Source organism: Podarcis liolepis (genome assembly GCF_965112155.1).
Source record: "Podarcis liolepis genome assembly, chromosome: 2".
Lineage (NCBI taxonomy): Eukaryota > Metazoa > Chordata > Lepidosauria > Squamata > Lacertidae > Podarcis > Podarcis liolepis.
In genome coordinates, this window is record NC_139555.1 from 61,532,540 (window position 1) to 61,556,685 (window position 24,146).

Below are 24,146 nucleotides of genomic sequence, written 5' to 3' on the forward strand. Positions count from 1 at the left end.
AATGGTTCCTGTCAGCATGGGGAACTGGGCATGCGCACGACAGACAGATGGCCAGAGCAACAAGTGCAATCATTCACTTGCTCTTCCTAGTAATGAACTCCACAACAAATGTTATTCAGCTTAACCAGCCTTCAGATCTAGGCATTTGGCAGGCACTGTATGCAAAGCATATGGCTAAACACCCACTGCCAACAAAAACAAAGGAGAAGGGTTTATAAAGTAAAATCTCCCTTAAGCATAAAATGGTGACTAGTGTAACAGAGAAATAGTGGGAATGCTGCCAAATATTAACCCGTAAAGGGAGAGAAAGGCTACAGTTGGTGACAATGAAAAAGCTGTCTGTGACATGGGGGATCAGTAATTGATTAAAAAAAAAGAAGGAGGCAAGGGTGTTCAGAGTGGCTCTTCAGTGTGCCAGTAAGATATTCCAGGTCAAAATATAATTAAGTGAAAGCTGTATCTCACATTGGAATCGTTTTTTAAAATACTAATATTTGGTCTCCCAGGAGATGTTCACACAAGATCCATTGCCAATTCACACAACGTTATTTCCAGAAATGAGATAACTTCTTTTGGTCACCCCCACGACTTGAAAGATGAAGAAACATCTTGCGGGAATGTTTCATGCATACTGTTTACTCCCTCAATTTTCTTGTGAACCGGAACGGAGATAGCCAGTGGCAATGAGAGGAATTCCAACGATCAACCAGTTCCAGAAGTATCCAGTCATGGGAGTTGATGAAAGGAGTAACCCAGGATTTGAAATAAGGAGGAGAACCATGGGGAGGGCATATGCTGATAGAAACAAATCTGGTTCTTAGTGGCTGACCATTATAAGAGACACGGTAAACAGACACAATGATTCCATTATTATTATTATTATTATAATTATTCAAACTACTAGTCTCACAGTTCATCCTTTTCTTTTGCAGATCTTTTGCGGTAGGGAACTATTTTTAAAAAATGGAAAAATCTTGTGGCACCTTAAAAACTAGCACATTTTATTATGGCGTAAATTTTCATGGACTTGACTCCAGTTCATCACACGTGTGAAGTGTTTTATTGAGTTGCAGGCAGTGGAGAATGCCCCGCCCACTTCAGTCTGTCTTCTTACTTACAACCAATTAGGGGGCAGCTCTGCTTGTCACTGGTTCTGGCTCTACCCGCCATTGGCTTTGGTTCTGCCTACTGTTGGGTCTCCCTGTCTTCTGCTCCTCTAGTTCCATTGGGCACCAGACGCTGCTGGCTGCAGTATTATATGTTGGGACAGGGGCTGTAGCAGCGGGTGTGAGGGAAAGAGTTCTAAGCAGAGGGAAATGAAATGCAAGAAGTACCGGTAGTACAGATAGAATTCTGGGAGTTGTAGTATGTTAAGGGTGCTGAGAGTTGTCTATTCCCCTCCCAGAGGTTCAGTTTGTAGAGTGGTTTAACAACCAAGCCCTCTTCAGCGAGAGGATTAAGGGTCTCCTAATAGCTCCGTATAGTTAAAGCTATGGTTTTCCCAGTAGTGATCTATGGAAGTGAGAGCTGGACCATAAAGAAGGCTGATCGCCGAAGAATTGATGCTCTTGAATTATGGTGCTGGAGAAGACTCTTGAGAGTCCCATGGGCTGCAAGAAGATCAAACCTATCCATTCTTAAGGAAAACAGCACTGAGTGCTCACTGGAAGGACAGACCCTGAAGCTGAGGCTCTAATACTCTGGCCACCTCATGAGAAAAGAAGACTTCCTGGAAAAGACCCTGATGTTGGGAAAGATTGAGGGCACAAGGAGAAGGGGACGACAGAGGACAAGATGGTTGGACAGTGCTCTCGAAGCTACTAACATGAGTCTGACCAAACTGTGGGAGGCAGTGGAAGACAGAAGTGCCTGGTGTGCTCTGGTCCATGGGGTCACGAAGAGTTGGACACGGCTAAACAACAATAACTCTTAGTGACCTTAACAAACTACAGCTCCCATAATTCTTTTTTTGGGGGGGGCAGCCATTACTTCATAGTGTTTTAAATGTATGGTGTGAATGTGACCTCTGTACCTCCACAACATACTTATGCACTGACAGGACTGGATAACCCCATTGCGTCTGTTAATCTGCTAAAGAATGGTTGCCAGTGAAGGCTGTAGCAACAGAAAAGGCTGTGGCAGGCAGTGCAAATTAATTCTCTTGGAGAGTCCAAGATTCTCTGTCTCTGTGGTGACTAACACAGCACATATTTATCCATCTGACTCCTGTCTGGGAGAAGCTGAGGTCAGCTTTCTCAGTGGGAAATCATCTGGACTGGACTGATTGACTTTGGAGAACATTTTTTTTTCTTGGTTAATTTCCTTTGCAGTATCTTTTTATTTAATTCCCTAGCTACTATGAAAAAAATATCCCAAAAGGACTTGTGGGAACCCACAAAGAAATGCAATGGGATGGGGTGGGGAAGAATAATTTTATTACTCTGCCTCAGGGCCCTGGTTCTCTCTTCTGCAATGAATCAGTTCTTGGAGGGGAACCTGGATTCAGTTCAGGATACATTTTTTCTGAGCCTAATCCCTTCCCAAAATGGCTGCGTCAAAGGGAAAGAACAAAGGCCAAGTCCCCACTTTGCCTCAAAAACAATCACCTGGAAGGAGGGAAGTGGCTTCACAGATGATGCCCCCAAAGGGTGCTCTGTCCCCGAGATTAATTCTCAGAAACCCTGAGCTTATTTCAGAGCAGGAAGGAGGGCTCAGCCTTCCTTCATCTCCAAAGTGACTGGGTGCAGGGAGGAAATGGTAGGAAACTAATGGGCAGGAAGACTCTGGAAACGACAGCGCCATGTTTGAGAGCTCTTGGAAATGGAATCAGCTTCTCCAGAGTCATCCTGCTCAGAACTAGTATGTGCTTCCCATGTCCCTTCAGGCAGGCTATTTCTGGCAACTTTTTTTCTCCTCTTCATACATTCCACTTTAGGTGCATACCTAAATCTACACCCAAAATGTAACATATGAATGTGACAGATATGTGTTTGAAAACACACTTACCATACACTCTGCTACAGCTCCCTATTGAGTACAGACATGGTGGTAAACCCAGGCCTAATGTGTGAAATGGTCCCAAGTCTGAGGCATGTGGCTGTCAATTCAGGGCATTTCTGTGGAGGCTGGTCCATTAAGGAGAAGTGGGCACTGCCACACCAACCACAGTCTACCCACTTGCTTGCCTTCTTACTTACAACCAGTCCAGGAGCTGGCAGTGGCTGACACCTTCCTCCTCCTTAGTCTCAGTGCTGCCTTTGTAGAACCGAGCAAGAAAGAGGATAAGTACAAAACTAGAATTACTTGGCTCTGCCTGTCCTTGGCTCTGTTGGCCTACTCTTGGCCTCTCTGTCTTCCACCATACCAGTCCCAATGGACATCAAGGGTGTTCATAAATACAATTGAAACCCCTCGCACACAGGTTCAAGAGAAGTCTTCTCATGTGCTTTTGAGAGCAATCATGTCAGTGGATGTAAACGTTAAGATCTTTAACTGCTGTTAAAGGGGGGACAGTAGCTTGCTGTTTCCCTGCATGGTTGCTTTTATAAGCTTCCAGGGGCAAACTAAGTGACTTCAGCCGATGCAAATGTGTCTTAACATCGTGGTTAGGAAGGACACCGCCAGTGGATTTACAGCTTGATGCAGCTGTCAAAACACATTTGTACATCTCAGTAGGATAGAACTTAAAAGAACAGAAACTAAGGTCAGCCCTGTAATTTGTTCTTTTGTGGGAAGAACTGTGAATTAAAATTAAAAGACCCACTTGGTTCTCCCCTTAGTAAATGCTCAGCACTAACAAGTGTTTGTGTCAAATTTTAAATGAAAATCAATTAAATGTTCCTCCTCTAACACACCACTGATTTTTTCTTTAAAACGCAACACTAACACTTGGGGGGGGGGAGACATCACAACATTTAATGGTTCTGTAGTCCCTACCACGTAATCCCTGTAATGTGAAAGGGCAACATCAGGCAGTGGATAAGCATGAACAGAAGCAACCTGACATGGACCACAAACAATTTCCACTGGATGCACACTCATCTCCTTACATTCTGCTATGTAAACACATCCTGCCTGTCATGCTAATGCAGCCACAGAATGCATCATCCACATAACTGCATTTCCAAGTTCATTGTAACTATAGCAGAATGAGTCAGGTACTTGATTCTTCCCCTGATCTTTCCATAAAACTAGCCCCCTCCACACACACCTTCAGATCTCATTGTCCAGGCTAGGCCAAAGAACCCTCCTTTGTCCTTAGAAAATTATAATATGTAATTATTCAGGGCATTAGATTGCTGACAATTTCCCCACTGAAAAGTTAGGTGGGGATCTTTTTGTTCCATACCAGCATTCATGGCCTGGAAGAGTTAAGACTAATAAGGGAACACTTCTGCAAGCTAGCTAAACAAAACCAACATCATAACCGCTTCTGGCACTTAATTCCTCAGCTGTTGCAAAGCCAGGATATTTTCCTGACACACCAACCATGTTTAGATTGGCTTGCACTTTAATAATGGGCACTGGGAATAGTGGTATGAAATCATGATAACGGCATCTTACTAAAATAGGATGAAATGGATCTCTCTGAAGCAACATCTTTAATTGGTTATAATTCTGTTCTCTCGTTTCCCTGACTTTATTCCAAGCAAAATATTCTGACACAAAGAGAGTTGAGAGCTATTCACTTCCTTTGTGAACACGCTCTTCTTTTTTTAAGTAAAGTGGAAATGTGTGTGACTTGATTTCTGAAAAGGGGGGGGGGAGGAACTTGGTACTAACGAAACTAAGAAAGATATAACAGTTGGGTCTTGTAGCCATGATGCGCTAAACCTATCTGGTATTAATTAATTCGTTAATTGATTACCATTGAACCCTACTGAGAGCAGAGCAGCTTGCATATAGATTTCAGGAGTGTTCCATGCAGGCACTGCTTGGTTGTCTTGCTTGGCTTAAGAGTGTAAGGCTAATCTAGTGCAGCATCCTGTTCTCACAACAGCCGACTAGACACCTATGAGAAGCCCGCAAGTGGAGTTGGAGTGCAACAGCACTAGCCACATTTGAGATTTCCAGTACCTGCTATTCAGAGGCCTCCGGTCTCCAAAAGTGGTGACAGAACATAGCCAATGTGGCTAGTAGCTTCAACAGAAAAACAACAACAACCACCCTCCATTTTTATCATTGCCTGTCGTTTACTTCCTGTTCTTAGTAAGTTTGCATAGGATTGCAAACTAGAATTAAAACAGAAACAGTGAAAGTCACTAAGGAGTTTTCGCTTGCAAAGAGGAACATCAAGTAATATAATGATTTCTGTGCAAATTGAAAATAGTCAAGAAAGGTAAGAATGGAAGCCTTATAACTAATGCTGTTGTGAAAAGAAGGATTGGCACAATCAGCTGAATGTGATCCTTTCATTTTAAAAATGTTTGAAGAACCCTTTAGAAGATTATAAGTGCTTATTTGCCAGCAATCAACTCAGATCTTGCTAACTAGTTCTCACTGAAGTGGTCTATATCTCACCTGGACTATACCATGCCAGCCTGCAGGTCCCTTACATAGAAAACTACAGATCAGGAAGAAGTGTTCTAGCCTACCCTTCTGTCAGACATGCTAGCTTTCGACATACATTATTTTGTATGGGAAAGTATTTAAATTATGTAAGCTCCCACCTGCAATCTGAAATGGCATTGTCTAGAAACAGGCTTATTACCACTTAGACGAGAAGTACACTTTTGAAAACATGTTAGTTAAGAAAGCTACCACAAACACACATATGCACTGCCTGATGTGCATTTTCAAGAGGCATAGGGAAATTATTGCCTATTTCAATGTTGGCTGAGAACATTTTACCAGCTGAGTTACATAACTTCTTACGCAATGGAAATATTGAACAGACCATTAAAAATAATAGATATTTATAGTGGACATACAAGTCTCACACTTTAACGAAGTGCAAGAGCCTTTTTTATGCCTGCTTCCACTTAAAAATATTTCAGAGAGAGATGGAATCATAGGAAAACAAAGATCTCTTGGTGGTACAAAATGCCATGAAATTCCAATTTCTTCCTGTTACACAAGAGAGAGAGACAGTGCAATCTAGTTAACATACGGAACCCATCATCACTTTTCGGAAGCCAGAAAAAAAATCTTGCCAAAATGACACATTAGGCATAACAGCGATGAAATATTGCTACATGATGTTTTATTATATTTGAAAGTCTCTTGTCAAACTACTGGAGAGTTACAGCGCCTGCTGTGGCTGTAGAGACTGATGTGGGAGAGACATGTTTTGTTGCAGCTGGGGCAGATGAAAGCACCCACTTCTGCTGCTGCAGATGCACCATGACTCTGAAATCATAAACCCACCAGTAAATATGTGAAAATGAAATATTAGTGCTAAAAATGATACAATTTTTGTACTCCTTAATAAATAACTAAGCAAGTTTTTTTGTTAGATAAACAGATGATTAAAAATATAAATTGTTCAACGGGCAGATATAAAACTGAGCAGAATATGCTGGATTCATTTTCTCCTCTCCTCTCCTCCTTGGAGCACCAGCTTCCAGTTGGATGCAGATGACCATTTGCCAACCTGAAATTTACCACAGTCAGCATGAAGCCACTGAAGAGGTAGTGGGCATTTTATTTCCTACCAGATGCAGATGTGCAAGTAAATGGTTGTCCATATCCGCTATGGACCAAGGAGCCTTCAATAAGGAAAGAGGTTTGTGGTCACTAAGATCATCTGATGGGTCATGCTGCAATCTATTGAGATTCATTTTGAAGCAACTGGGGGGGGGGGGCTTTTCAGCTGGGACACCCTCTCTATGCAATCTCCTCCATCATGAACTAAGGCAATGTAGGAAATGTAGTTTTCCCAAGGGTTACTAGCACCAGGTAGCAGCATCTTTCTCCCTGTAGCATGTTCTTGCTGGCTGCCACTGGAGTCAGAGACTAGCCTTGTAAGTGGTGCAAGTAGGAATGAAATGGAATTTAGAGGTTGTGGGAAGAAGGAACTAGGAATATAGCGGAAGGTTGGGTCACTCAAGGAAGGCCATTAAAACTGGCTTGAAAATGAGACTGAGCATTTGTCTAATCCAGGGGCCGAACCAACGCAGCGCAATGCCGGAAATCATGTCTGTGCATGTCCGCAGCGCTGGAAATCGCTTCTGCACATGCCCAGATGCTGAAAATCGCGCCTGCGCAGAAGCGATTTTTGGCGTCTGGGCATGCGCAGAAGCAATTTCCTGAGCTGAGGAAGAGAGTCCCTGTGCCGTGCTGTGCTGGTTTAGCGCAGCGCGTGGGGACTCACTGAGCAGGCGACTCAGTTCGGGGGCAGCCTGTGGGCCGGTTAAACGGCCTTCATGGGCCACTTCTGGCTCAGAGGCCTTAGGCTGCCCACCCCTGGTCTAATCTTTTGGGAAGTAGCTTGATTTATTTCAAAGGCAATCCAGCACAAGGAGAGGTGGGTGGTGCGAGAGTTCACACATCACTATATTTCCAACCCATGGCTTATCTAGCAGTAGGCAGTACAGTTATCACCTTCCCAATTGTCTAACAGCTGAAAGATAAGATTCCCCACACAAACTCAACTTTTAGGTAATGTGAATGGGTATGATGAAGATGCTACCCCCCCCCCCCCGCTTCCTCTGCAGCAGCCTAATAACATCATAAAATATGTATTCAGGCGTGTTGAGAATAATACAAATGAAAAAGAGAGACTCCCTGCAAGGTCAAATCTGCCATCTTGTTACACTAGCAATTCAAATATAGTTTTGTATGTTTCATTCTGTGATATTTGGCTTAGGCATATACTGTAACCCTTTCTTCAATGCACTTCAGATTTTATTTTATAGGAGCCATAATTCAGTGGTTGTTAACACATATATTTTGTGCTACACTGCAACAGAAGAAGAAATCCCCAGGGAGAGGGGATTTTCATCACTGCATTATTATTTTTGTTCTTATTAGGCTCATTACTTCCATTTATTTGTTCTTGTCAAGAGTTGTAGTAAACTATCAGGCTTTTTATTAGACTAACTGCATAAGTGCTAATTAAGGTGCAAAATGAAGAAGCTTTGGTTTAGCATTCAGAAGCACAGTCTTCTTGTTAATTTGCTCAATAAAGTGGTTGTTTAAATGTATAGATTCATTTTACAGTGAAAACGCTAAAGTCATTAATTAATAGGTGTTCAGGTGGAAAGAAAAACAGACAAGGTATACACAAGGAGTTACTCTAAAGCGAACAAAAAGGCTTTGGAGCAGGCATCCCCAAACTCAGCCCTCCAGATGTTTTGGGAATACAATTCCCATCATCCCTGACCACTGGTCCTGTTACCTAGGGATGGTGGGAGTTGTAGTCCCAAAACATCTGGAGGGCCAAGTTTGGGGATGCCTGCTTTGGAGGGTCAATTCAAACCTAGAAACAGCAGCATGGAAACATGCCCACCATCTCTTGCATGGCACTGATGCACCACAGCTTGGGCCATCTACCTGAGCCACGGTTCACTGCTGGCTCCAGCATCAGGACGATTGTGTCCAAACCTATGCAGTCCTCTGTATTATTATACAGTGGTACCTCGGGTTACAGACACTTCAGGTTACAGACTCCACAAACCCAGAAATAGTACCTTGGGTTAAGAACTTTGCTTCAGGATGAGAACAGAAATCGTGTGGTGGCAGCACGGCGGCAGCGAGAGGCCCCATTAGCTAAAGTGGAACCTCAGGTTAAGAACAGTTTCTGGTTAAGAACGGACCTCTGAAACGCATTAAGTTTTTAACCTGAGGTACCACTGTACTAGGGACGCGAGTGGCACTGTGGGTTAAACCACAGAGCCTAGGACTTGCCAATCAGAAGGTCGGCGGTTCGAATCCCCGCGACGGGGTGAGCTCCCGTTGCTTGGTCCCAGCTCTTGCCAACCTAGCAGTTTGAAAGCACGTCAAAGTGCAAGTAGATAAATAGGTACTGCTCCGGCGGGAAGTTAAACAGCGTTTCCGTGCGCTGCTCTGGTTTCACCAGAAGCGGCTTAGTCATGCTGGTCACATGACCCGGAACACCTGTCTGTGGACAACGTCGGCTTCCTCAGCCAATAAAGCAAGATGAGTGCCGCAACCCCAGAGTCGTTCACGACTGGACTTAACTTTCAGAGGTCCTTTACTGAGTAAGAAGGATTAATAATTTCACACAGCTTTTCTTTAAACCCCCCCCCCCCCAAATACCCAATCTGGATCTTTAAAATTTTCTTTTAACAATGAACTTGATATAAACGTGAACTGAACCTGAGATGTGACTTGAACTTGTATCGGAATTTAAACCTAAGACGGATTATAAAACGCCACCACTCTCTAGTGCTCCCAGTTATTGAAGAACATAATAACATAGGAAGAGCCTGCTGGAAGGGCCAAAGGCCCATCGTGTCCAACATTCTGTTCTCACTGTGGCCAACCAGATGTTCATTGGTAGGACCTGGGTGAAACAGCACACTCCTTTCCTAGGATTCCCACCTGTGTTTGATTACGTTTCCCATTGGGACCCCATCTGAACTATACATTTAAAGCAGTATCATACCACTTCAAAGAGCTGCCTTCCTCCAAAGTATCTTGGGAAGTGTCATTCATTTAGGGTGCTTAGAGTTATTAGACCCCTGTTGCTACAATTCCCCTGTTGCTACAATTCCCAGAGTTCCCTGGGAAGAGGGACTGATGGGTGAACTACAGTGGTACCTCAGGTTACAGACTCCACTAACCCAGAAATAGTACCTCGGGTTAAGAACTTTTCTTCAGGATGAGAACAGAAAGTGTGCGGCGACAGTGGGAGGCCCCATTAGCTAAAGTGGTACCTCAGGTTAAGAACGGTTTCAGGTTAAGAACGGACCTCTGGAACGAATTAAGTTCTTCGAGGTACCACTGTATTCTAAGAACTGTAACTCGGTGAGAGGAATAGGGATCTCAGCAAAAACATTACACTTCCAAGCATTCTTTGGAAGAAGACATGGCTGCTTAAAGAGATATGATATTACCTTAAATTTATAGTGCATTTGGAGGCCTATGTTTTTGATCCCAAACATAATCTCTCAGAAGATCAGAAGCGATTATGGTGTTTTGCCATTTCCTTTCCTTCTTCTTATGCCTACTCCTTCACTTCATACAGTAAGGTGCTATCTTACAATATCTTACCTTTCCAGGAGCACACATGGTTCCATCCAATGGAGGTCCTTTCTTTGTTTTGCAGAAATAAGGGTTATCGGGATGACTACACCAGAGCTGTTTGCATGGATCAAAGGTACGGAACTAGAATGAAAGGATGCATGACCATAAGTTAACCTCTTGATTTTTACATACACAGAATGCTCAAAATAAAAAAATTCCTTCCAGTAGCACCTTAAAGACCAACTAAGTTAGCTCTTGGTATGAGCTTTTGTGTGCATGCACACTTCTTCAGATACACTGAAACAGAAGTTGCCAGATCCTTCTAACTTCCTTCAACTTCTGTTTCAGTGTATCTGAAGAAGTGTGCATGCACACGAAAGCTCATACCAAGAACTAACTTAGTTGGTCTTTAAGGTGCTACTGGAAGGAATTTTTTTATTTTGACTATGGCAGACCAACACGGCTACCTGTCTGTAACAGAATGCTCAGTTAGCAAAGGTTGTGTTGGCAAATGGAGTATATTACAGTAGACTAGCCTTATGAAGGCAGAAATGAAGGTCAGCCAGAAGGGGACACAGAATGGTGTACACTGCTATGTAGGCTTTCAGAAGCTTTCAGAAGCCATAGTGGATCCAGAAGCGCTCCAGTGCTACATACCAGAATGTACAGAGACGTTTGAGCACTATTTATGTCCCACCATCCAACCTGCCACCCCAGAAGTCATAAATCGGCCAGTCATCATTAAATCAGCGCTGCCAGCATTCCATATAAGTCAGCTCCCTGGTGCCCAACATCCTCCTCCAACAACACTGGATGGATACTGAATTAAATGAGTATTTATTCATTTATTCATAAAATGTCTAAACTACCCTTCGTCCACCCAATTCCAGGCTGGTGTACAATAATGATAGCAAGCCTCCTTACTATAATAAGGCAACACAACATCTTTTAAAGAACAATTGAGAGAGGAAACAAAAAATAATGGCCATTAAGCAGAACAGAGGGCATAAAAACAAACTGGATGAAAAATGACCCCAGTATAGGATTTTGCTCAGTACTATACTGGAATTATGGAGCGCAGAGGATCCTACTATTAAGTACAGGCTTGGACTGTTGATCAGTGTAGGTGAATTTTGCAGTTCAACCACAGTAGACTGCCCACAAAGAAGAGCAGCAAAAGAATGAAGATTATCAGTGTTCAGGCACAAGAAAGAAGAGATATTCCGTTCAGAGCCAGGGGAACATAGCGTTCACAATACACATCACCACAGATGTGGTTTTCATTCCAGAAATCCTTACACATAAAAGAAAGAAAAAATAGACCACACCAGCTGGAAGTTGTTTTGTGTTTTGCTTTAGTCCTCACTGTAGGAGACACACACACATCAGGGTCAGGGATTGGGGGTGGGCAGTAAATTTTTACCAGGTGTCCTAAAGACTACACCACCGAGGAGCTGATCTGGTTTTAACTAGGTCCAAACGTTCTGTTCGTTATGTGTACATGATAAAAGGAATGCATTGGTCAATGGTCATACAACCAACACAGGAAAGCAATCTGTTTTGTGCCAAGCAAATTTGCAAATGTTAATAAACACAGTTCCTCAAAATGACCTTATGTGTGCAATAAGGCAGAAACAACGGGCAAGAAAGTGATGACAGCAAGAAGGGTATATTCTTGTTTGAAGCTCTGCCTCTTCATCATCACGGTTTCACATTCTATACCCCAAGGCTAAGCAACTCAGACTGTTTCTGTATCGTCAGTTGAATATCCTCAAACCTCTATCTAGGGGATGAAAACGACTTAGGGAGAGGCTCATTTCTTTTACAGCAGATTCATTTTTAACATTTAAAAAGTGTGACCTGCTTTAAGCCTGCAGGGACAGAACTGGTTGGAAAGCTAAATGAATGTCTAAATAGTCAGTGCATCTAACAATGAGCAGGATCCCTCCTCATGTGGGTACAGTGCCTACACATGGAGGGAACCCTATAAGGCTGTCCCCCACCCCCTTGGCGAGCATGCCGGTTGAGCAATAAAGGAAGTCAAGCAATGGGAGGTGAATGCATGCAACGTCCATATCCTCCATCCAGCCCCACCCCAACCCCACTCAGTCAACTAAATAGCTACGCTAAATACTTTACTGTATATACTAGTTGACCCATCCAGATCTGGCAGCACCTTGTATGTTACATAAAGCTAAGTCACAGTGCTCTTTGGAAAGTGGTCAAGAGACACTTGGATACACTGATGACAGAGTAAATGCCAACACGGATGACTGAGCACCACCAAGTGGAGGAGCTTCTTTCTTGTGAGCCATCCACACGCATGGGTGCACCGGCTATAATATTTTTGAGGCAGCCTGGATTTCGAGATGAACTAGGACTGCTGTTTGGGCTGGGAAACTGTCTACAGAAATATTATTCGGCTGCATAAAAAAAAAAAAAGGTCTAGAGTAAGCAGAGCGTATGTCATGTACCATGTGCATCCCCTCCTGATGCTAGTATCAGGAAAGAAGGTAAAAACGAGACTCACACAGGAGCAACTGGCCCTTTTCTTATCATTTCAACAGGACATCCACAATGGGGGTAGGGGCAAAAGATGGAGGTATATTTTGGGTGGGAATCCCAAGCCGAAAGCAGACTCTATAGTGCTAAGTTAAGCCATCCTGGCAAACCTTTTTTTGAACTTGGAAATGCTGAATGGGTCCTGGCAGGGACTGACATCTGCACCCCATAAGAAGCCTAGAGGCTCCACCTATGTCTGAGCTCATGACAGGGAATCCCTGTGCATGCATGTAAGGCTGTATTTTCATAAATGAGAACAGAAGCCACTGTACAAAGTAGGGTTTGGAACTCCATTTGGGGGCATTGAAGTGGTGAAATGTGATACTCCCTCTTTACCATATTCCTTCGGTTTTCAAAACTTCCTAATAAAATTATAGCATCATAATTTCTGGATTTCCAATTTCCAAAAGCAGGGTGTTTACACGACTTTCTGCAACACCTCAGAGCTTACTATTGCACTTTCTTTTCTGTCAGTCAGACGCATGACCCTTCTTCCGAGGCTCTAGTTTAACGGCTCTTTAAAGCCATTTCAGGGACAGCTGCAAAAGGGCCCTGGACAAGGTACAGCAAAAGTCGGTTAAGTACTCACAGCTGTGCACATCATGTAGCCCAGACCAAAATCAAAGCGGCACTGCTCGTTCATGGAGTAGTGGATTCCTGGCAGCTGAGGCAGGGAAGGCCAGTCGTGATCAAATGGATCATCACGCAAACAATCGTAGGAGCTGAAACAGGCAAAAATTACAGGCACAGATGGGAATGTGAAACTTTTACAGTGTTTGAGGTTTCGGTTCAAATTTATTCCAAGCAAAATAAAGGGCAGGTTTTCTCAGAAATGAGTTCACAAAGCACAGTTAATACCTTAGGTTACACTGAACATGGCATTCACTATGCTAGATTTGCCTCTGAGACTGGTCAATGTTCTGTCCATTGTTATGCCCCTAAGTTGAAGAGTAGGTTTATATTCTAATTTATAGCCCTGAGAAACCATCTGAAAATATATTTTTTTTGTTAAGTTCCTATAAGTGGGGATGAGACCATTTCTTTCTGTATAAAGTTTTTTATTCTTCATGTTTTTATTGTTTGTTATTGGAGTCATCTGTTTAATAAATAAACAAACCAGTTAACTGATGCTGTTTCCCCTTTCTTTTAAATTCTATTACAATTATTGCTACTTCATTATGTTGTTTAACATTTTATATTTGGCTTTGTATTTGTTGTCTTATGCTGCTTAGGATTTTTTTTTAAAAATCTTTTCTGCTAAGCCTGTAATAAATAATGTGTTTGAAAACAAAGTAGGGATAAGGACAAAAGCTTTAATTACATTTCCATTTGTGAAATTTGTGCCAGCACTGTGTCTTTTAAGGAAAAGTTTAGGAGGAAAGGGCAGTGCGATCATCCAAGAATATTGACTGCCAAGCTTCACAAATAAATGATTCTGTGCCTGAGCCAGGAGTACATACATATAAGAAGCCAGGGCTCTTTTTGGCCTTTTGCTTTCTTAAACACACTTAGGTCTGTTTCACTGTTACATTTTCACTTTCTACCTGAAACTATCTCTATAGGTTTCCTTTCCAGGCTGAGGGGGGCAACAGGATTTGCCAGAAGCCTTGCTAAGCCAGCAGAATGCCATATACGTAGCCGCCATGACAGGTATGCCAACAGGGTGGCTGAAATGGAGTCGATCTGTGGGTGAGATGGGGTGGTGTTGGAGAACAGCATACATATGCACCATATCCCATAACCCTTCATTCCAGCATCATGCCTACTGGTACTTTACACTAGCTCTAGACCTAACACAAAGGATTTCCTTCCCATTGACTTAAACAGGAGGAAACCATTTTTAAAAACAGTTGACCCTATGTTGATAATGGTTCCACTCACATCACCATGACAGAACAAAGGATATGGGGTAGCTCAGCGTATGTTCACAGCACAGGAGGGAATAGGGTATGTGACAGGAAGCTATGGAACTCTGGTGAAGGTAAACAGGGTAAGAGGACACTTTAGTACACAACAGCCTGGCCTCACAGCACACATGGGAACTTGAGCACACCGCTAAGACTCCTCTGCCTCTGTCTGGTACTCCAGACACACCGAATAGCTGAAGGTGTTCCTAGAATGGAATTGGTGTCATAAAGGACACTGCTCCTCTTATCCTGCTGTCTGTCAATCACTGTCCAAGGTCCTGCTGGGGCAATTAGTTGTCAAAGCCAAATACAAGTGTCTTCCCTTTCCCAGATGCTGTTCAGTAAAGACTTTGGTATTGCCACAAGTGTTGTTTCTTGAGGATCCCTTTCCCACTCCCTAGTATGATATGGCTTCAGCTGCCTGTAGGATGGATTTCTGAAGTGGGGTGGGGGCAATTCACCCTACTATAAGGTATTTTTATATGCTATTTTCTCAGATATACCGGTATGTGTCTTTATGCACACTTTACCCTTGTATATGCATTTTTGTACACATTACTTGGTTGGAGAATTACATTGCAAATTCAGAAATATGCAAATTTTGAAGGATGGCTGGGTTTTTAGTTGTTGTACTGCTTTGGAATATTAATCATGTTCCTATTCTTATTCTTATTATATTTATTTTAAAAATGCCCTCCACAGTGTCACAAACAAAACTAGGAAATCAATTAGTGTTAATGGCACATCCACTGCAAAGTTTTGTTTTGCTCTTCAGTTCTGCTGGCTTCTAGAAGGAATGAAAATAAGGGAAGGAATATTATGGGATGTAGCTTATAGAGATTAAAAAGGAAGACTGAAGGAGAAAAATGTATTATAAGGTGACTTACAAAGCACAAAGTCAATAAAAATCCCTCAAAACAAGCAGATAACAATTCTAACCTTGACAAGGAGAATAAGCACATTTTAAAAAAATCAAGCAATATAAGATAGTAGAAAAATTATAGTGTATTTTCTAAAAGCAAGTTTCCATAAATGACATTGCATATTTTTCAAATGGTCAATAAGAGACACACACTGACATGCATCCATCTTCTTCTATATAGGAGAAGGCCCCATTGAGTCTTTGAGGGTGGAACTACATATTGCATTAGCAAATGTGTTTCCAAACTTGTCCTGGGAATGTCCAAAGTCATCCCTCCTTCCTCACCACTGCCCCACACTTCCAGTTGATTTATTTCAAATACTAGTAAATAGAGAAAACAATAGATTAAAATAGTCTGGGAGGTCAGATGCAGGGAAGGAGTGCAGAGGAAGGATCTGCCTCTACTTCACTGATTTCTCCAGTACATGCTCACCTCTATAACTGCCTTAATGTTAGAGGGCAAACATTTATAGTTTCACCATAAGCAAGAGCATGCCCCTTTATGCACATCTTCATAAGAATGGAGGGAAGAGGGAGAGACACTCTCTAAGACTTGCAATCCCAGGTCATGAAGGGCTTCATAGGTCAAACTGCATGCTGACAAGGAACAGATGAATTGTTGGTGGCCAGGCCTCAGGTGAGATTCTCCCTTCTTGACAGAGCAAGTATGTGGTTTGCAGGTACTCTTAGATCAAGCATTGCTCCTGAAATCTCTAGGAGTAACTGTAGCCAGAAGTGAATCTTCATAGCTGTCTGCACTACCTCCTTGAGATAGTAACCTCCAATTTCAGTTGCTGTAATATAGGCCTGCTCTCGAAGGTGGTCCAGAATTTTCTGCAGCCCACTTGTTAACAGGGGTTGGGCTATAGGGAGCATGTGTTGGTGATTCTTCACTTTGTTGTTAAGCCTGATTCAATATATTGGTTATGACCTTTAAACTTCTAAATGTCCTAGGCTCAGCAAACCTATGGGAGTGTCTCCTTCCATATGAACCTGTCAAGCTGTTTAGATCTGCCAGTGAAACTTTGCTCCAAAATTCATTCTACATTAAATAATATCTACAACATTCTATGCCACCAGTTGATGCTTCAGAACTATCTTCAAGAGCAGTGTATTACAATAGTCAAGCATCAAAGTTACAAACGCATGGTGGGTAATTATCTTTCAAAATATCCCCTTCATACCTTTGTTTCATCTTCAAAAGTCAGCACCATACATTCATACTACTGGTGATGATCAAAGGACAATTTTGTTTCTGTTCTTTTTTATTAAAAAGAAGAAGAAGCTGGGGCATGTTCGCTTTATGTAATGAAATGTAGCTTTAAAAAAAGATACTGGCACTGTACAAAACTCACATTGATTCCTGTTTATTTTAATCTGTTCTTGCCAGAAGCCACTCCTTAAAATACTGCTGAAAGAGAACTGAGAAAAAGCTGGTGCTGAACTCTGAAAAAATATTATTATTATTTTTTTGCATTGTTGCCCCATGTACAAAAATTTACAGCACATGCCTATCCAGGTCTACTCAGATGTGCATTCCATTGAGTTCAATGCAGCTTACTCCCAAGTCAAGTGGGGTTAAGACTGCAGCATTTATTTATTTTATAGCTCTTACACCCCTTCCCCAACCAAAGATAGCTCCCATATTCCTAGCAAGATTGTTTTCTTTTTTAAAAACCCAAGACTCAATTGAATGGTGGTCTATAAACACTGCGCTTAGAATTTCACTCACAACCTCACAGGTTCCCACTTCATCAGTGTACTCACTGGAGGTATCGGGTCAACTCCTGCTGACTGCATCGAGACCAGTGGAAGCGGTGGAAGGCAGCCTGCACAAGAGGGGCCATTATGCTTCCCATCCGGACTTCATCCCCGCACCTGTTTCCTTGGCCATCATGTTCCATGCCTAAACTAGAGGAAAAGGTAGCACAACAAAGCCTGTTAAAGAAGTCTTACTCCTTATCGTTTTAATAGAATGGTGGAGTTGGAAAGAAACTTGGAACCAGGATCTGCAATAAAGGATACAACTACCAGCATCCCTGGCAAGCCTGTAAATGGAGACAAAGCTCAGGAGCAGCTGCCATGAATCCGGCCTCCAGGCACTTCTGTGTACTGGGATGGTGAGCAAGGTAGCAGCATCACCTGGCCAGCTTCCTGGCTGCCTTCCTCTCGCCATGCTCCAGTTTTTCCATGTCTGCCTTAAAATATGGCACGCATAACAAGACACAATATTCCAGATGCAACCTCACTAGTAACAGAATACAGTGGAAGTATTTTAATTTTATTACATTTACATCCTGTCCTTCTTCCATCATGGCAAGGGTCCCATATTGTCACACACCCAGAGATTGACCAGACCCAGACCTGCTCACCATATTCCTGTAGACTATACTGTAGCATGCATATACCTGGGGCCCACACCCTTCTGATAATGCAGCCTATGATTAAATTAGCTTTTGAGCAGCCCCACTGTTATGCTGGCTCATGTCCAACTTCTGAAGTCTGTCCTTAATTACTTTTCCCATCATGTTTCATTAATTTTTTTCTTACATTCTACTCTTTCTTTGAGAAGCTAAGAGCAGCTTACATGGCCTGTCAATGACTCCCACCCAGGCACTAATCAGGTCCACACCCACACAGCTTGAGGAGTGCTACAGCGCTCTTGACCGGTCACTAGGCCCATTTGTCAACGAACAAAATTTGGATGAAGTTGGAGGCTTCTTAAAGAGGATTTATCATTCCACCACAACACTGCAGACATACACTGTGAAGCAATATCTCATTCCCCTGTCAGAGAAATGACCTTTCATTTCCCTCCATGTTCTTTTTAGAGGAAGATTCAGGAATAAATGAAAAGAAATGCATCAAAGATATAGAGAGCCAAATCATGTGTAGATTCTTAAGAGGACAGGAAAGTCCTCAGTAATAACTAAGAGAAGAAACAGAAAAGTGTCCACAGGCTATCCTAGTCTAATAGAAAGGGTTGAGGGAAAATGCATCTCTGAGAGTCCTTATTCTATTGAGATGCTGAAGGCATTTCATTCAGGATTAAAAATGAGGATTTACTACTACCTTCCCGCCTAATGGCATCAGGTTTCATCCATCGGGCACTGTTCTCACACAAGATCCCTTGGAACAAACATTAACATGTTTGTTGTGCAGGAGAAGTGCTTTGGTAAGCTGCGATCACATGCCCATTCCAAAGTAAGGAAATAAATCTAAAGAACCTGTCATCCACCAAACTGAACTGAGTCTACATATTGTAGGCCCAGCCTTCCAGTGTCTGCCATTGTGGGCAAATAAGAATAATGAGAAAGTTTAAGAGGCCACTGGCAGGATGCCATTCATGCACGGTGGGAGGTATTTGGTCTGATCCAGTTGTGCAAGCCAATCCTAAAGGCAAATCTCTAGTGGATGAATGGTGCATGAATGGAGCCATATAAGTGCTACTTACACGTGTCCAGTTTCATGGGCTACAACAAAGGCTGAAGAGAAGCCATCTTCATGGTTCAGTGTGCAACTTCGGACTGGATGGCACATGCCAGTAACTGGAGCATAGCCTATTAGGGAGAATGTGAGATATGAAAAGATGCATGTAAAAGAACTCTTTAAGTATGTCAATCAGTAGTAAGCATTCCAGCAGGTGTCTTATTTAAATAAGTGGGAAATAGAGGAAAACACTGGGGGGGGGGCGAGGGGGCAGGGGCAGATGCTCTTAGGCAAAAGGAGCCCACAATTGACAGCAATTGACCGGAACCTCCCAGGGATCGACCAGTCGATCCAGATCGACCTGCTGGACATCCCTGATCTACAAGATACAATGTTGGCTACCCTTGGTCTGTGGTGAACTGAATGGCCCCATTAAATCCTAGTGTAGGTTTGGGAAAGAGGAAAAAGCAACGATGAGCTACAATTTTAAAATCATGTTGCTGGTTTTTTTTAAGGTTCCCTAGAGAAATAACTAGGCACTCTAAGCCCAGTACTTTTGGAAATTCTTGAGTGTGAAATGGGTTCTTCAGTCAGAGTTATATCTGAAGAACTATTCATGCTTTCCAACTGAGAAATCTTGGCAGTTTCCAAAAGCACTTGCACTGTATTTTGGCTAGTCTGCTAACTTGTAAGACTTCTTTGGTTTGGTTAAGATTTAAAAGAAAATATCCCTCAAATGCCTTTGAAGCTGAAAAACAAATATGGATTAAAGAAGTCAGAAACAAACAACAGCAGAGAAATAGCAATGGGCTAAATTTCCCCTTTAAGGCCAAATATCAGATGGTGCTAAAAGATACGAGGGTGAGAGAAGCATGATCTAGGAGCCATACCTTTTGTGTGATGGGCTGCCCTTCAGCATGGAACTTACCTTGCATACCGGAGGGACCAAAATCCTGTCTAGTGAGAAATATTGCGTGGTCATGATATTCTGCATGCCCAGTATCAGGTTTCTGTTGTAAGTAGGCCCAGCGACACACATTCTCTAAACTTTGAGAAGGGTTACCGATCTCAATCAAACTTGTGGACTAGATCATGAAAGAAAGAAAGAAAGAAAGAAAGAAAGAAAGAAAGAAAGAAAGAAAGAAAGAAAGAGTTACAATTTGTTTTTTAGCCACCCTGTCTTAGCCCAGAGCCTCTGGAATATATGTGTTCACTTCAGTACGGAATTACCAATCCATTATGGTAATGGTACAACCACAAACAAAGGCCTTAGTCTTAAGCCCACTTATTTATGGATAAAAGTAATTTGTTCCCTTTTACAGTGGTGGTTACTTATCTCACAAGAAGACAGAACTGGAGTTGATCTTACACAAAGGAAACATAAATCTTCCATTTTAGATGTGTTTTGACAAAGGCATCTCATGTCTATGAAGTCAAGTGGGACTTAACATACCAGAGGATGGAAAAAAACCACGACTAAGTACAGTGCTTTTTTTAAAGCTCTGAGTTGCCAAACATTTTAAAGAAGGGACCACATCAAATGAATATTGTATTTTGGCTGCTTTGCTAGACAAAGTAATATGGGACAAAGAACAGCTTCTTATGCAATGTTTTGCACCCAATGCTGGAAAATTAAAATACATAAATGCCGAATCAGCTGTGAAAGCCACAGGCATCTTTTATTTGTTGCTTGTATCACAAGTGTTAAATATGGCATTTATTTAACACTTCAAAAATGATGAAATGGGAATATATACAATTTTATACTCGGGGGTCTATACTTTACGTAAGAAGCTGCCCTAAGGCAGGGTGTGCAGGAGACTTGCAGGCTAGATTTGTGATGCCCATCCTCTAACTGCACCTATCAAAATGAAAAAGGAGCAATTCTGCATAAATTCTGTCCCCCTGCCCCAATTTAATATAAGCATAATCGATTATCCAAATTAGTCTCCATCATAACCTAATCTGTTTTATAATTCAACAGTTACATGTAAAATTCCTGGTAATGTAGAAATTATGGTAGGTATTCCTTTGTGTGAAACAGCCTTATTTGGCCATGATAAACTAATCAAAGAAAAGAACCACCATAGAATTACTCCTTATCGATATTGGTAGGAGTGACAGTAGTCTCCCCACAAGGAGCTGTGCTCCAAATTTCAAAGACTGATGTTTGTGTAAGTACCATAATTTGATCTGAAAACCAAACCGATTGGTCAAGCTGTCTTGTATGCAATTGATGGCTCATCCAGATTTCCTGTTGCCCTGCACTTTCCAGGCAGAGATCTGGGATTTAAAGCTCTGTTTCCAAGCGTAGTTTTTTGTGTGTATATGTGGGTTTGTTTGTTTTTGCCTCAGTGCTTTTCCTGAGAAAACCTGTGTTTTACCGCTGAATCTGAGCAAATGGCAATTGGGTCTAAACCTCTACATTCAATGACAGACCCATCTATTCACAAAAATTTCGCTGTACCACTAATGTGACCCAGTTTTGACCGTGCAAGCAGCTCTCATTCAGCTGAAGACTGAAGAATAATCATATTGTAAATAAATGCTGAGTATACCAACTCACAGGGGCATAAAACTGTGTGACTACTTGGCACATTAATTTTCAAACATACCAATATAATATGATAAGCTATGGAATAATTAAAGAAAGTTGATGATATATAAATGGGTGGTTGATTGTGTATGAAACTGAATCTGATTATATATATATATACTTCTTGTAAGCTGTCCTGTGAATGAAGTGGAAGGGGAAAGGTATATATTTTGTTAAGAAACAAAGGATACATTCCCACCCCAAATACTCTTGTACAGAGGGAGCGAAAACTTGCAGTTGGGAGAATTAATATAAGGCCTGGCACTGGACACTGGCATTTCCAACCTTTTGCAATGAATCCTAGTATCTGCTTCCATGGGGGAGTTCAACACCCACCCATATATATATATGGTTGCTGCTACAAAATGGTTTCCAGTGCTAAGCATAAACTGCAGGACAACAAGCAACTGTTTTTGTTTGTTTGTTACTTTTGCCCTGCAAGATATATTTCAAAATTTCTTCTGGCTTTGAAGAATATCTCCATCACTACATCTGAAAAAATCTCAGCCAGCTGTCTCTAGATGAAAACAGCTTGGTTGATCTGTGTTGTCTCACGCAGCTATACCACATGTAACGAATTGTTATTCAGGAAGCTTCCCAACGCCCTTACAAATGAGCTTGCACAGATACAAATGAACTGCCAGTTTTGGTGGTGAGCAGAACCATACTTTTTGGGGTTGGGCAGGGAATACAGATTGAATTCTATCCTGTGGCATTCAATGATGTTTAAGATGTTCTTACAGCATTTTGGATTACAGTATACAGTGGACGCTAGGGTTGCGAACGTGATCCAATTCGGCGCTTCTGCGCATGTGTGACCGCCAAAACCCAGAAGTAACCCATTCCGGTACTTCTGGGTTTCAGCGGTCCGTAACCTGAAAAAACGCAACCTGAAGCGTCTATAACCCAAGGTACAACTGTATACTATCTGGAACCTTTTAATTCTGGCAAAAAGAAGAGAAAAGGAACAGGTTCTGTTGTTGGCAAAAAAATGAAGACGGCATTAGCATTTATTTAGGCTGCAATCCTGTTGACATCCACCTTCCACCTAGCAGTAAGTTTGACTGACCTCAGTCAGGTTTCTGAGTATACATGCTTAAGACTTTCTTGTGAAAACAGAAATTGCTGGTATCCGTTTGTCTGGAGTTATCTGCTTGAATCCCACTAGGTCCAATGGAATTGCTAAAGTTTTTTTTTAACAGGCCATCTGGTTGATCACTGTGGGACTGTGAGACTGGCCTGATCCAGCAGGCTCTTCTTATGCTCCCTAGCGCGTGTGCTTAGGATTGCAGCCATTGTCCGTTCCAGGCAATACTACACTGCAATACACTTGCAGAAATACCAGGTTGTTTACAGACATGTTTCTTGAGCATTCGTCCTGTTTTGTTTGCACAAAGTTTGCAATTACTATACTACATCGGTGGTTTACTGAGTATTCACTCTGATTTGTTTAGACAGCATTATACAATGTTGCATTCAAGCATAGAATCATAGAATCATAGAATCATAGAGTTGGAAGAGACCCCAAGGGCCATCGAGTCCAACCCCCTGCCAAGCAGGAAACGCAACAGTAATCCCACACAATTCCCCATCACTTTCCTGATAATTGAATGAATAAATTAGGCTCGTTGAGCAACAGCAATGAATCCCACCCAGGATGTTGGGCTGTGACCTGGGAGACCACGGTTCAAATCAGCCATCAAGCTCACTGGGTGGCATTGGGCCAGTCGCTATCTCTCAGCTACCTTGCTGGGTTGTGAGGATCAAATGGGTTGGGGAGAACCATGTGACCCACCTTGAAGACCTCGAAGGAAAAAGTGGTATATCAATGTAATAAATAGAAACATAGCGACAGTCTGGATGTGGTCCAGCTAGGAAGGTCTTCTGCATTTCCTGCATTGTAGGGGGTTGGACTAGATGACGCTTTGGGGTCCCTTCCAACTCTACAATTCTATGATTCTAACACCAGGGATAACTCCATACGTACATTGCATATGTTAACGTGGCACTAATGCTAACCTTGGAGAAGCACCCTGGAGCTTCTCCTATATGCACAAGGAGTTCTAGAAAAGAACATCAGAGGAGTCTGTCATATGAGGCCAATGGCCCACGTAGTCCAGCATCCTGTTCTCACAGCGAGCAAACAGTTGCCTATGGGGAGGTCAATAATCTATGAAGAGTGCACCTCATCTGCTCCCAGCTATTTGTCAGGAAACATCTAAACGTGGGTTTAAACATCCTCGAAACATCAATTGTTCAACGGTTCTTATGCAGTCAAGGGAACACATTGCTTTGCTGAGTGTGACCCAAAACATTAGATTAAATGATATTTGGGTATGAACAACAGAGACTGGGATTGCTCTAGTGCCCTGTACTGTTATTTTCCTTCTTCTAAAGCATCTGGAACCAATTACTGTGAGGAGAAGAATTCCAGATACAATGGAAAACACTGCTCTGAGTCACCAGCACCACGCTGAGGTTTCTGAAGAAATACTGGTTCAAAAATGTAATAATCTATAAAATCTTGATGGGTTACTGCATCCCATCATACTGGGGAAATAAATGTGAGTATATTTCCCTC

At 42.2% G+C, this 24,146-nt stretch overlaps 1 protein-coding gene across 6 annotated transcripts in view; it reads right to left on the minus strand.

Moving 5' to 3' along the window:
- ADAMTS2 (ADAM metallopeptidase with thrombospondin type 1 motif 2) overlaps positions 1-24,146 on the minus strand; it is a 308,871-nt gene that overhangs the window by 29,016 nt on the left and 255,709 nt on the right. For all 6 annotated transcript variants that reach the window (XM_083487964.1, XM_083487961.1, XM_083487963.1 and 3 more), the window contains 5 exons: positions 19,898-20,054; positions 18,995-19,100; positions 17,308-17,451; positions 13,301-13,433; positions 10,177-10,290 (listed from right to left, as the gene is read on the minus strand). In XM_083487964.1, coding sequence (XP_083344090.1) covers positions 10,177-10,290; positions 13,301-13,433; positions 17,308-17,451; positions 18,995-19,100; positions 19,898-20,054 — 654 coding nt within the window. The remainder of the gene's footprint in view (positions 1-10,176; positions 10,291-13,300; positions 13,434-17,307; positions 17,452-18,994; positions 19,101-19,897; positions 20,055-24,146) is intronic.